Raw genomic sequence first — 14,318 nt, 5'->3', positions numbered from 1 at the left:
AAGATTCAATAGTAGCAACGTACTACAGACAAGATTCACACTATTCTTTTGTAAAAAGTAGCCCTAGAGTTGGAAGTGTGTGGTGTTGACTAGCTGTCTTCCTTCTACTCTAATACTTCAATATTAGGGATGGCTAATGCAGATAGACCTTGAGTAGTTTTTTGCAAAATTTAAAAAAAAAATCCTTAAACCATTTAAATAGTCAATTGATTGAAACCCCAAGTCTGGAAGAGTGAAAAGCACACTTTCATTTCTGAAAAACGAAACCCAAAGTCAAATTTCTTCTGTCACAGTAGATAGTCAGTCTTTGAAGATATGTACTAACCAAAATGGTTTAAAAAACGAATTGTTATTAATTTAATATAAAGCAGTCAAATAAGGTTTTAACCCAGATCTTATAGATAGGGCAATTAAGAAATTCACTAATACTATAATAATTGATCAAGTTAGTACTTTAAAATGTAGTTATGAAAAAATTAGAAAGGAAGGCTTAAACTTACCATATGTTCCAGGTTTAACTACTAGTTTATTTAAAGTGTTCAAAAAACAACAGATATTCTACCCTATATTTAAACCGATAAATAAGATGAATCAAATGTTAGGTACTACGAAAGACAAAATACATTTAACTGAAAAAACTGGAATATATAAAATAAAATGGGAATATGGAAGTATTGACATTGGTCAGACAAAACGTAATTTAAAATACCGCTTAAATGAGCGTAAGGGATATGTAAAAAATAAAAACTGACAATTCATCCATAGCAGAACATGTACAGGAAACACAACACACAATATTATGGGAAAAAACTGTAATATTACTTTTAGGTTGAGCTATAATAGGTAATAATATTCGTGAATCATTAGAAATAATAAAACATAAAAGAAATCATGTAGTATTAAATAGAGATGAAGGTATGGCAAATATTTCTGCAAGAATGTGGATTGATCTCCTTTGAATGGTTTAGCATGAATGTATGAAAAATAACATACAGGTCAATGACCTACTAACAAGCTATAAATACTTTGGCAATTGTCTTTTAATTCACTCCTGAGAATAACGTTGTAACGTCGAAATGTGTAGAGTCGTCAACTTTTTGAAGGTCATAGATAGGCCTAAATAAAATGTTTTTAATCGTGTACCAGTTTAACGTTGAATATTATTTATGATTTTAACTTTATACACAAGTGCCAAAATACTATAACTTTCTTATATTTTTGGTTTTCTTTGTATTTTAAATACAGCGCCAACAGGTGTTCCTCAGAATATTCGAGTTATAACAGTAGGTAAAACTGTATTAGAGTTCCACTGGGATCCAATTCAATGTGATAAATCCAATGGAAAGATTATTAACTATGAATATGCTCTTCAACATGTCACTTACTTCAGAATAAACAAAACTAGAAAGAAAAGAAAAGTATTGAACGGAAAGTGGGCTGTGCCGGTAACTAAAACAAATGGTAAGATTTGTGTCTGTTTACTTTAAAGATGAAAAAAGAGATTTTAATATTGTTGTGAGGTGGTATTCCTTCATTTTTTTATTAATTATTATTTACATATCTCTTGTCAACTGTCATTTGTTGAGACTTATTTTGAATTATTTTATTCATGATGTCAATTCACACCCAATTAGAATTAATTGTTCTCATGGTGAGACAAAATGACTGTCACTGGATGGTAGTGAGGTCTTTGATAAATATCTATAGTAATATGTGATTCAATTTGTCACTTTATATAAATGGGTTCAGCAGATGTTTTGTCAAGAGCTTGAAAATTTACCAAGTTATACTGTAATTTCATCATTTGGTAGCAAATAAAAGAAAATTTTAGTCAGACACCCGAGAACATGAAGTGTTTGACATTGATTTATTACTAAGTACATTTCATGATAAACTATGAAATTAAGTTTTTTTTCTTGTTCATTTTCTTAACTTTTTATGTCAAGGTTATATAGTTGAGTTAGAAGTTTGATGTTCACTTGTATCGTTTGTGAACGCCTGGGCTGGATATCTTCGAATTGTGAATATATTCTGTAAAAATTCTAATAAATACTTTTTACCTTTTAAGTATCCTTGTATTAATGTTTTGATTATTTTTAATGTAGAATACAAGATTCCTTACACTGAAATGCTAATGTATTTGTTGTTAGATCATTATCTAACTATTCAGTGATTTTATTGTATCAGTATGATATGATGAGCTGGACATTTTGTTTAAGCAGTTTTCATGAGAGTTGAATAGTGAAAAAAAATCTTTTAAAATTGTACACACAAATGAACAAACATTTCTAGAAATTAAATATGCGAGAGCATTCAGTTTCAGAGTTTTTCTTTAATTCCCTAACTTAATTTTCATTGTTTTTTTGTCAGAGCTTCATAAATAGAATATATTCTTCATATTAATATTTGGCATTTCAAATAACTTTGGCAAGCATTGGTAAGTTATGTATGAATAATTACAAATGTGTTAGAAAAATGTTGAAGTTTTTTTAATTTCCAGGCAGAATCATCTATAAGAAATCGAATGCAATACTGCAAGATGAGTTAGTGAGCCTAAAATAGTGATAACGTTATTTTTTGGAAATGGATGTTTAAAATTATTGACTCTTTTTATCACCTTTCATGAAACCACACCCATAAATTGCCATAGTTCAATCTATGTCTGAATCAGCCAATAGGAAGTAGGATTGCTAAAAGAACTCATTTATAAACTGAAGTAGAATTTGTAAAAGCAGTGTCTATGCTCGATAAGCTTTATGTGTGAATATACCTCAGAGAACAATTCTTATTGATTTTATAGAATAATGGAAAATGATTTTTTCTTATTGCCTTAAATAGATTTTCTCTATTATCCCAAATATTCTAGGATAGTATGTGTTAACAGGAGAGATATGGAAAAGTTTTCTTAATTTTCTTGGAACTTTTATAACAAAATAACTAACTAAAGCTGAAAGTTTTACCTCAAACAATGGTGACATATGCATGCTTTAAAGTTACATGTGGATAAACAACTCATGTTCATGATTATCTGTTTTTGTTTCAAGGTACAAAACAAAATGAATTTTTACAAGTTGTTGTTAAGAGCATAATAATTGTAAGTAAAAGTTAATTATGAAACTGTTAAAATCATTATTCAAAATAAAAAATGATTTCTGACTGTTTATATTTTTAAAGATTTTAACACAACAAAATGTTTTTCTTTTTGATTCTAAGGTTTCTTTTTTATCATCGTCATTCTGTATCATCATATTCGTTTGTTATTTTGATGATACTTCTTGTATATTGAATGAATATTTTCCAATTCTAAGATAACAATAAACTCTTGCCATTATCTTTAATCTAACCCCATCAGAAATGTGTAAATGTTTAAAATATTAAAATACTCAAATGGTCAACATTGTATAATACCTAGTTAAACTTTTATTTAAAATACTGATCCACAGTTATAAATATGTGTTTTGATGTTGTTCACATCATCATCAGGAGTGCGAAAGACAAATGATGTGCAAAATATAAATACAAAAAGCCATGGTCATTAATTTACATATTTAAAAATGATCACACTTTCTTTTTACTTTCCAATTTTTTCATCCTTGTTTAAGATTAAATTATTTTTACTGTGTTTTATTATTTCTATCGTTTCTCTAATATTTATAATCAACGTATTATTTGGTTGAGCCACAATAACAGTGTTTCTCAATGTTTCAGTATAATTTACATGTTCAGCTAGTGCAGAGTTTTAGTTTTGTTTTTAACATTTCTGTTATGTTCATTTACTCTAAGTCTGTAAGTTTTAAATTTCTTCTAGTTTGACCGATGTATACACCACCACATTCACATTTAATTTTGTAGGTACTTGTTTTCTCCATTAAATTGATTTTGTCTTTAATATTACTTAATATTTGACTAATTTTATTCGATGATATATAAATGGGAATGAGATTTTTGTGTTGTTTTTTGAATTTATGAAAAAAAATTGGTATGACAAACCTGGGATATATGGTAAAAACAACATTTATCTTTTTATCTATTTTATCACCTTTTAAAACCTTCATCTTATGCTACATACTTGATTAACAACAGTTAATTTTTTTATATCTTCTGGATTAGAACAGAAGAACTGTAAACATAAGAATAAATAACTAACATTTTATGTGACTCTGTATGACACGATTCTTGATGTGGTGGCATGAAAACAGAAAAAGGTTTATGATCGACCATAGTTTCTAACTTATCTTTGTTCTTCTTAACTAATACTTCCAAAAATGCTAAACTATTATTTTTTCAAGTTCATAAGTAAATTGAATGGCAAGCTCAAGACTATTTAAGTAATTAGCAAAACTAGCAGGTTTTCTTTACCCTTTTGCCACACCAGGAAAGTGTCATCAACATATCTAACCCATATTTCTGATATAAGTTTAGCATTCTGTAAAGCACCAGTTCCAAAACATACTTACCTCATCTCACACTTACAGCTATTACTCGACTGCCAGAGTTTCTTCTTTTGCCCATCTAAGCATTAGTCTGATTATTTCTCACTTGCTCCAGTATTTTATACCTCACTTAATTGCCCTTGGTGATATTTGTCTTCTACATGACACTCTCCACCTATGTCAATGCACCCGCTATCCTGGTACTGTATATAAGCATCTCATTCAGATAATATTATCACTTTTTCTTGACAAAGTTTCACTAACAGGTTTCCCAGTCCTACGATCATTCAGAGATACTTTTGAACATTGATTTTCATTAAAAAAAATCCTATTGGCAAGTTTAATTACAGTATCAATTCCCAGATAATTATTTCTGGTACGAAGGCAAATCAGGTCTATCCCACTTCTGGTATCTAGCAATGCACAACTATTCTTGCTCCAATTTAATATGACATCAGTCTGAATATTTTTTATTTTGCTCAACTGACACCCATCTGACTCCATGCTGACTCACCTCTCCATTTCCCACTGCATAGATGGTTCATTCTTTTCTGGTAATGTGTGCACCACTCAAATCCCTCATGCCTTTAGGATGAGAGCACAAGAGATTCTTTTAATGCTCCTTATGCAATCAAGAGATCATAAACATCGATTCACTGGATTCTCCAGTTTCCGTAGTCAGAATCATTCTTAGCTCTCAAGGGGTTGTTAAGTCAGGACACTACCAAGATATGGGTTCCTCTACTGCCACCTCATCCAGAGTTCCATCTCTTCATGAATCCCTTGCTTCAGGGATGGGGTGTATATACCAACAGTCAGAAATTCCCAGGTCTAGGCACAGATGACGAGACTTCCCTACACAATGTTTTAGTCCTTCTTGCTCTTCAAAAGGCAATGCCTCACGGTCTGGGCTTATTAACGGGATGTTTTGTATATTACATCGAGGTGGTACTTGGTCCCCTTGTTTTTGAATCTTGGACCTCCTTCCTAGGGACCACTCCTATCATATTACCATACTATCTTGCCATGTTCTATGAGTGATGGCTGAGGTAGCAGATCAATTGTCTCAACCCAAACAGATTCTCCCAACAGAATAGATGCTGCTTCACAAGGTTCTGTTGGATTGGCAATTTAGTCTGCAGTACCTCACCTTCAGACTTTGGCAACAGATGCATTCCATCAGTACAGGATGGGATTACAACTCTAGACCTTCCTTCTAATTCATATGTTATTGTCAAGGGAAATTAAGTGGGGTATAATAGACTAGAGCAAGTGAGAAAAAAACAGACCAATGCTTAGATGGGCAAAGGAGGAAATCCTGGTCGTCGACTAATAGCTGTAAGTGTGAGATGAGGTAAGTATTATTGGAAATATATTTTCAATTGAAGAAAATGTTAATTTTCAAACCTATCCATGAAAAAAAAACCACACAGCAGGGGAGATGATGGAGAACCCATAGCCTATAAACAGACTGAAGGCCTAGCTATGGGTTCTCCAATTTAATTTTTTATTATACAATGTTAATTGTTTGGGTATTTTAATACTCCATTAGAAATGTTGAAATTCCTAGCATAAGCTGTAATCTAATCTAATAGTTAAATTCCGGTATTATTCCTTTTAATATTTACAAAAATATTTTTCAGGAACTACTGTATTTTTGACTGGACTTATCCCATTCCAATCATATGCTTTCGTTGTTCGAGGATATACCATATCTGGACCTGGTCCTTTCTCCAAAAAGATATTTGAGAAAACTGCAGAGGATGGTAAATTACAGAATTGTATCTAAAAAAGTTACCACTCTGTTTGTCAGTGAATAGGATATTCTTTGGTCACTATTTTTCTGGTTGATGAGTAAGATGCTTCCCAGTTATCGTGTTGATTATCACAATACTTGAAATATGTAAAATGTACTCTGACAGTTAGCATGGTGCATAAGGTATGCTCCAATATGGAAACGTCTAGATAATATATAAAATTTTCTCATAGCTACTGTCTAGACATTCATAATCTCTTGCAGTTTCTGGAGAAATATAAATACCAATGTTTTATAATGCTCAAGTCAGGTATTCCTAGTACTTGTTTTTATTTCTAGCATTACAACTTGATGTTACACATTATACACTGAGGGTTTTAAGTTAGGATTATAAGTTAATGTTGTTTTAGTTGTATATTCTAAGATTTTTATCGTAAATCAACCCTGTTATAGTTTTGTTACATATTGAAATTACACCTGTGATATTAATATTGTGTTTCAGTACCACCCGCTCCATCATTGTCAGTTATGGCAAAAAGTGATAAGGATATAACCCTGAAATTAATACCGCCTAATCCATCACACGGAGTGATTCTCCAATATAGGTTGTCATACTGGCCAGCAGAAAATAAATCTCTTAACACAAGCTTTATCCTAATAAACAACACAGGCAAGAAAGATGATGATGATAATGACTCTGGAAGTGTTAAAACATATTTGTTGCAGAAGTTGTTGCCATACACTCAGTATTCAGTGAAAGTGAGTAAGATGTTTTTTGTAGAGTTAGAAAAAGTTTGATAAACCTCATAACTTGTGTTGTTACATCACATTCAGTATTTCATAAAATAAAAATTCCTGAAACTTGTTAAGCTAGTTCCATTCCCATTCCGTCCACCTTAGCAATGGAATGTCAAAATTCCTGTCTATTTACTTATAATTGCTTATATAAATGTCTAATTATAAGTTTGGCATTTTATGTAGAATAATCACTTTGATTATTAATGTACTAGTTTTTATTTAATATAGCTCATAACACTATCTACATGAAGCATAACCCATTGACTGCTGCTTCCCCATAATAGATGTGGTACATCTTCAGCAGTCGATTGCAGGTGTGCCGTATACGGTGTACGGGTTGCAAAAATTCTGTGGGTATTTAGAGCAGCCACAGTCAATGTGTTAAAATTTCATCTACACATAACATTATCTAAATGAAGCTAACATTATCTTCCACTCATAACAATATCTACATGTATCTAACAATGTTTACTGCTCATAACAGTATATACATGAAGCTAACAATATCTAAATGAAGCTAACATTATCTTCCACTCATAACAATATCTACATGTATCTAACAATGTTTACTGCTCATAACAGTATATACATGAAGATAACAATATCTAAATTAATCTAACAATGTCTTCCACTCTTAGCAATATATACATGAAGCTAACAATACCTTTTTTTTATCCCTGTAACTGCTATCATAATTTACAGGGTGGTCCAAAATTATCTTTCCTATTTTAACATAAAATAATTAACTAACTAAGGAAATGCAACCATGCAATTTTCAACATCTTTTAGCCCAACTCGAACAGTTTTTATTGACATGTCAGTATACTTGTATGTGTGCACCATTAATGGCTCTCAGCACCTCTATACAATAATCAATGTCTGTTCACTTTTGCTGTAACATGTCCACAGTTAACATGGCGATGGTATCCATTATCCTGGTCTTTAGCTCTGATATGTTTGCTATAAGCATGCGATACATGGTATCCCTAACATACCCCCCATACTTTTTTCTTATACTGGTGTCTGTAATTATGCAACACCACAGTCACTGACTTAGTCTCTGCAAGCCAAATGATATTTTATAGGTAACACTACTTACTAGAGTGAAAAACAAAACATGACAGTAGAAACAGTTTGAGTTGGGCTACGAGATGTTGAAAATTGCATGGTTGTATTTCCTGAGTTATTTAATTTATTAAATAATAAAATAGGAAGGATAATTTTGGACCACCCTGTTTAATTATGGACATACCTTGGCAGTGAAAGAAATACATTTTAAATTGTAATATCTGAATATGCTTTTATATGACCCTCAAAAAAGGGGCTTGTTGTAATTAACTTCATGAAGAATCTTGTAAATAACTGTGAGTATAAAATTGTAATTTTCTTTAAATAATTCCAAAGATGTTTTATAGAAAACTGTTTTGGCCTTTTATTGCTATAATTGCTAGTGAAAACTGTAAACAAGCTGTGATGTATGATGGCAACACATCTGATCCAAAGCATGTGATTACATAAATGTTTTGCTATTCATCACTAAATTTGGATGTCAATTTAAACATGTTTTTAACCAACTAGTAGTCGAACGTAGAGCTACTTCTAGGACATTTAAATTAATATACCACTTTAGATGTTTTTAATTTTCCAATTCCATCTTTATACTATACTTGAAAAAATATATTATATTGTGTTCCTTCTCAAGTTTAAAAAATATTCTTAAATCAGCTTGCAGAAGTGATTGGTTACACAATAGATTTTTTACATGTAATATATTTTGCCTGTATATGGTAGTATTATAGATATTGTTTGTTTTGGAACATTGAACTTTATTTGTTTAAGATTATTAACCTTATGCAAAGAGTTATATATATATAATGTTGTTGATTATATTATTTGTGAAGTCATCTTTAGTCAGAAACATTTTAATATTTAATTCTGTATAAAAATATTCATATGTGCGATTTATTGCATAAGCATGATGACTTAATATTTTAATCATATATACCTTAAACAATTCTGGAATCCAGCTGTTAGAATTAAAATATAAATCTGTAAATGTTATTTTTGTGATACATTTCACATTAAAACCTGTCATTGTTAATATATATCAAAATCAGTATATCTTGTATTTTTATGTTAATTATCAATATATTCATAAAACTGACTTGCATGTTAAGATGCACGAAGATGACAAAAGTATCATCAAGGTATCTGCCATCTAAATATATATAAATATATATATATATATATAAGCTCAAATGTCTCCCTCTATCTCTCTCTCTGTGAGTCTGTTCCTTATGCATGGCCACATTTTTAAAGCTCCAAACTCCAAACTTGGGATACTGATACAACTTTGTGCAAATAGTAACATGGGCTATGTGACATTTGAGGACACAAATTGAGGTCAAATTGATCAGTATAGCAATTTTTGGCAAAGAGGATGATCGATTGGTCTCAAAGTGAAAAGGCTGGATTTGGTAATGTGTGATCAAGAGGGCTATTATTTACATTTCTTCTCTGTGTGACGACTTCTTTTCAAGAGGATAAATCAATTCTTCATTAAATGGAACGATAATAAAGTCAGAATATGCTATAAATGACACTAGACTACACAGCAGAATGATGGACATCAAGCGGTAGGGAATTTTATTTTGGAAATTGAAATGTCATGCAAAGCGCATGGAAGAAGCAGGAGCAATGTATCCGGTTTTGTTTTGATTAATATAACTTTAGCAAATTATTATTTTTTTCACACAGTCTTTTTATTATTGATTTTAATCCAAATATTTAGTTGGATAAAGAAATAATTTTGGACTTTTTTTTGCAAAAAAATCACGATTAATATGGTTGATTTAATCAAAACAACTCGGGATATTTAAAGCTATTTTTATCCGAGAAATGTCGAGTACTGTGTTTAGTAGTATATATACCTGAAACTCAAAAGACAATTACTTATTATAATGGCATAGGAACAAATTGGAAAAATATACTGCTAACCTTGATCCCATTGTAATTTTACCACCTTGATCATATATTTTGGTTTTGAATAAAAATTGAAATTCCTTGGCAGGAAATTCTACTAATTTCTGAAAAACATGCTTTGGAATTATTGCTATCTGATCATCATAACCTTTACTTTAAGTACTTATTTTTGCTTGTAATTGTAACAGTCTATTTTTAAAATGTATTTCTACAATTGAAATTGTTAATAATTTGATAAACATAAATTATTTCAACTCTTTTTTTTTTGTCTTGTGCAGGCTCAGTGCTCTACGAAACCTGGGTGGGGACAGTGGAGTAAAATTACTACTGTTTCTACTGAAGAAAGTTGTAAGTAAGATTGTGCTTTTCCTCGTTGGTGGCTCCTTCAATATTTAGTTTAAATTACTTCCTGTTAATGGTTCTTAAAGACGAAAAATTAATTGCAAAAGCACATTAAATCTTTTTAATAAGCTAGAATCAAAAATTATTAAGTCAAAAAATGTTAAATATCCTATACAAAAGTTGGGGAACATGGAAACATGAAAACATTAGGCATAGAGCAGAACAACTAAAACACTTCATTTATGCATAAGGAAGTTTTCTCTATATACATTATTTAAAACCTTTACACTTGAATATTGTAACAAATGATTTGTTTTGTATTTTATTGCAGTTTATCAGCTGCTTTATTCAGAATTTTTGTAATATAATTTTCTTCATCAACTGATTTTTTATGTATTTTGTTATAGCTCATCAATTGATGTATATTGTCTATTTAATTATAGCTCAACAACTAATCTAATTTATATGTTTCTACCCTTCATTAACTGTTTTATTGTGAAATTTTGTTATAACTTATTTACTTAATAGTTGACTGTGCTTCTGTTCATAAATTTGTTATGTGTGTGGTTTAAGGTTATTGACTGGTTTATTTGCATTTTGTTTCAGTTTTCAGTTTTTTACTGTGTTTCTGTAATGCTTTGACTATTTATTAACTTCTCAGAATTTCTAGTGCATACTGGAGGAAATTGACAGTTTGGCAATAATCTTAGAAAAAAAAAATTACTCTCAGATAATAATAAAAAAAAACTTTTTTTATTACAGCCAACATTTCACCATTGTGGCTTCATCAGGGTTAATTTTACAAAAAAATGTTTGATGTAAAAATATATTTTAACTTGTTAAACTTATTATTAATATAATATTATTTTATTATTATTATCTGGAGAATAAAGATCGTTTTTTTTTCTAACTTTATTGTCAAAATAACTTTTCGTTCATTCATTATTACATATTTTCTCCCAGTTTATCTAGTTGTAAGTTATGTTTTTGTAATTTATTCTTCTGATCTGTGTTTTTATCTGCTCTCTACTTATTTCAGTGCCAGAACCTCCTACTTTCATCCATCTGTTATCTAGAACAAACAATAGCTTAAAAATTGGATGGTCACCACCTGGTCATTCTAATGGAGTCATTATCTTGTATCATGTGAGTTCGGTTTGATTATTTTTGAATAAGTGAGATCCGGACATGGGAAACTCCGAGTTTATTTACAAGATGGTACCACTTATCGCTTTCTTTTATGGTTATACTATCTACAGTCCACTCATAAAATGTTAAAAGCTAGGACTAACTTTGTAGTTTATAATGCTGGCATCTAAATTTCATTTTTAAGATGTTGAAATCAATTACTTACCATTTACAGTTATCTTGTAAGATTCTGAAACTTATAGTTTAGTTTACGTTAGTGCCATCTATAGCTGACTAGTAGAATGCTACTATGTAGGGTGTATTTATAAGAAGCAATTAACTAGAGTGTGCTTCTGAAAAGTAGCTTACTTGACCCAGTTAATTTACTCGTGAGCTACTGCTATTTTTAGTTTACTTGTAGCATTCTGGCATTTTAATATAGTGAAGTACCTAAATTTATACCACTGCGAGTTTCATTTTGAGGTGTTAGCACCTCTAATTTATATTGGTGTTTTTTCATTTATAATGAAGTGATTTGAGTGACTGTTCCAACTAAGTTCTACTTATAAAGTGCTGTCTGCTCTAGATAATTGGTAAAATTCTGTGACAGTAATGAAGTCATTAAGGGTTCTGTCACTCGCAATATACTTTTGAGCACGTAGAATATTCTTGTGATATGTTACTACCAAATGTACGGGTTATTTAGAACTTCATACTTAGTTGCTAATACATTACATATATGTGTTAAAAATCAGAAAAGTTTTTTTTGTTTATTAATTTACCAATGTTTTGTGTACTCTTATCCAAGACTTCAGTTAACTCGACTCATGCATACTGATGCCAGTAAAACTTTTATATTCATTATTTTTAATTTTTAAACTTAATGATCTCTATATTATCTGGGTAGGTGAAATATCAACCATTATCTACAGCTGATCCTCTGTATGATGTAGAGAAGTCATTAGCTAGGTCCTCCAATGTCAGTTTTACAACAAGATCATTTGACCTTACTGGCCTTCATCACAGCACAGAATATCAGTTCCAGATCCGGGCCGCAACTCAAGTTGGTTTTGGAAAGAAAGCTGAAGCTGTTTATTGGACAGAGTTTGCTGGTAACATATTTGTTCATGACATTATAATGATATATATTATGAGACAAAAATATTAACATAGATGGCTACTTTATCACATTATAGTCGATATATATAGATGAAGTGGCATGTCACACACACCCACACATCTCTGTGTATAAACAGACATATTTTAACTTCAAAATGTGTATAGTTACTGCCTAAATGATTGGCAGGTTGTATCATGGCATTCTATGCTTCGTATACAGTAACCTCAAATCATTGGCATTTTAAGCAAATTATCTGATAAATCAATGCAGCTATTTATTTTTGCTTTAGGCTTAGCGTATTTGTAAACTATAGTTAGTCTTAAATTACATAGACAAAAACAAATTTTAACGATTTTTGTAATTTTATATAATTTTTACATATTTATTATTTTGGTTTCTAAGCAGTAGATCACTCAATCATACATTTGTTTGTCTGAGTGTTTTTAACAGATTCAATTAGACTGTAAAATAATTTTCCCACACACATATAAGTGTCCCTTTAGAGTTTTCGACAAGCAAACTTTGTAGCTAACTTGTTAGTAGTTATTTATTGTTATAAATATTATATTAATATAATATAATATAATAAATAGTACATTAATATAATAAAATATAATAAATAGTACATTAATATAATAAAATATAATAATATAATATAATAAATAGTATATTAATATAATATAATATAATAATTTGTACTCATACAAATATTATTTGTTTGAAGATAAAACATACTTGTGTCCATCTGTAGGGTTAAATCTCTGGTTTTAATGCAGTTTTTACAGTCACTTATATACTTATATGTTATTGTTGTTGTTTTTACCTCTGGACAGAAATTGATGCTCCACCAAATCCTATTATTCTAAAAGAGCACGTGACTGACAGTACTGTGTTTATTGAATTCACACCTTCGGATCATGCTGGAGTAAGGTATGAAATGAGAAATCCTGTGAATTACAGTGTTTCAAAATTCTGACTTTTTCTTTAAATTACTGACTTTATTATTTCTTAAGATTATATATTTTTAACTGGTATTGACAAAGCAAAGTCAGGAAAGGATATATTCTATGAAAGTGAAATTCCAACTGTTCTCTTTGTTAAAGTTCATTAATAAAATAATGTAATATATCTGTATTGAAAGTCTAAATCATGGGTTTTAAACCATTTATTTCTCAGTTTGTAGATGTGCTAGTACATTCCATTCACTTCTACAAATAACAGCAAAGCAACATTATTTGAAAGAGTTAAGCAACAATTTTATATGAGAAGTAAAGCTATTGCAATATTCCTTATACTTTTTTGAGAGCGTAGCTGCTTACTCTGTGTGTTGCACACACATATATATACACAGAAGATTGAGTAAGTTATGTTAAAATGATTTTGAATATATAAATCAGCAAGTCATGTGAAAACCATAACAATATAAATTTGTGGTTGAATAGTATGTATCAGAAATATATTTTGACATTGCTTGGCATTTCACAGATAGTGTGATGTCATCAGAAATTGATTACATAATTGCCTTTTCCAATGGAGGATATTCATACACTCAGCTCATGAAGGTGAGTACTTATAAGAGATTTAGAATTTTCAAGATGGGAATATCCCTTTTAATTAATGGAATTAGAAAGTACAGTAATATGGATCAACTTGGGGTACCAAGATCACAGTGAAAGAGATTTAAAACAAGTCAGACCTTAGCCATAATAAGAAGATTGTGTCGTCTTATAAAAGGTAAGAATTCATGAACATAATGCTC

General features: G+C 30.2%; 1 protein-coding gene across 9 annotated transcripts in view; it reads left to right on the top strand.

Annotated features, from left to right (window-relative positions):
* Window positions 1-14,318, top strand: part of LOC106465348 (tyrosine-protein kinase receptor Tie-1-like) — a 112,546-nt gene that overhangs the window by 78,265 nt on the left and 19,963 nt on the right. For 8 of the 9 annotated variants that reach the window (XM_022393218.1, XM_022393217.1, XM_022393216.1 and 5 more), the window contains 7 exons: window positions 1,246-1,461; window positions 6,077-6,199; window positions 6,692-6,948; window positions 10,248-10,317; window positions 11,351-11,457; window positions 12,347-12,551; window positions 13,393-13,489. In XM_022393218.1, the coding sequence (XP_022248926.1) occupies window positions 1,246-1,461; window positions 6,077-6,199; window positions 6,692-6,948; window positions 10,248-10,317; window positions 11,351-11,457; window positions 12,347-12,551; window positions 13,393-13,489 (1,075 nt within the window). Of the gene's footprint in view, window positions 1-1,245; window positions 1,462-6,076; window positions 6,200-6,691; window positions 6,949-10,247; window positions 10,318-11,350; window positions 11,458-12,346; window positions 12,552-13,392; window positions 13,490-14,044; window positions 14,122-14,318 lie in introns of those variants that run through there. The other variant, XM_022393219.1, reaches the window with a different exon arrangement.

The sequence above is a fragment of the Limulus polyphemus genome, unplaced genomic scaffold, assembly GCF_000517525.1.
Source record: "Limulus polyphemus unplaced genomic scaffold, Limulus_polyphemus-2.1.2 Scaffold1917, whole genome shotgun sequence".
Classification (NCBI taxonomy): domain Eukaryota; kingdom Metazoa; phylum Arthropoda; class Merostomata; order Xiphosura; family Limulidae; genus Limulus; species Limulus polyphemus.
Note: the sequence above shows the minus strand (reverse complement) of the source record. Positions and strands in the feature narration are given on the sequence as shown.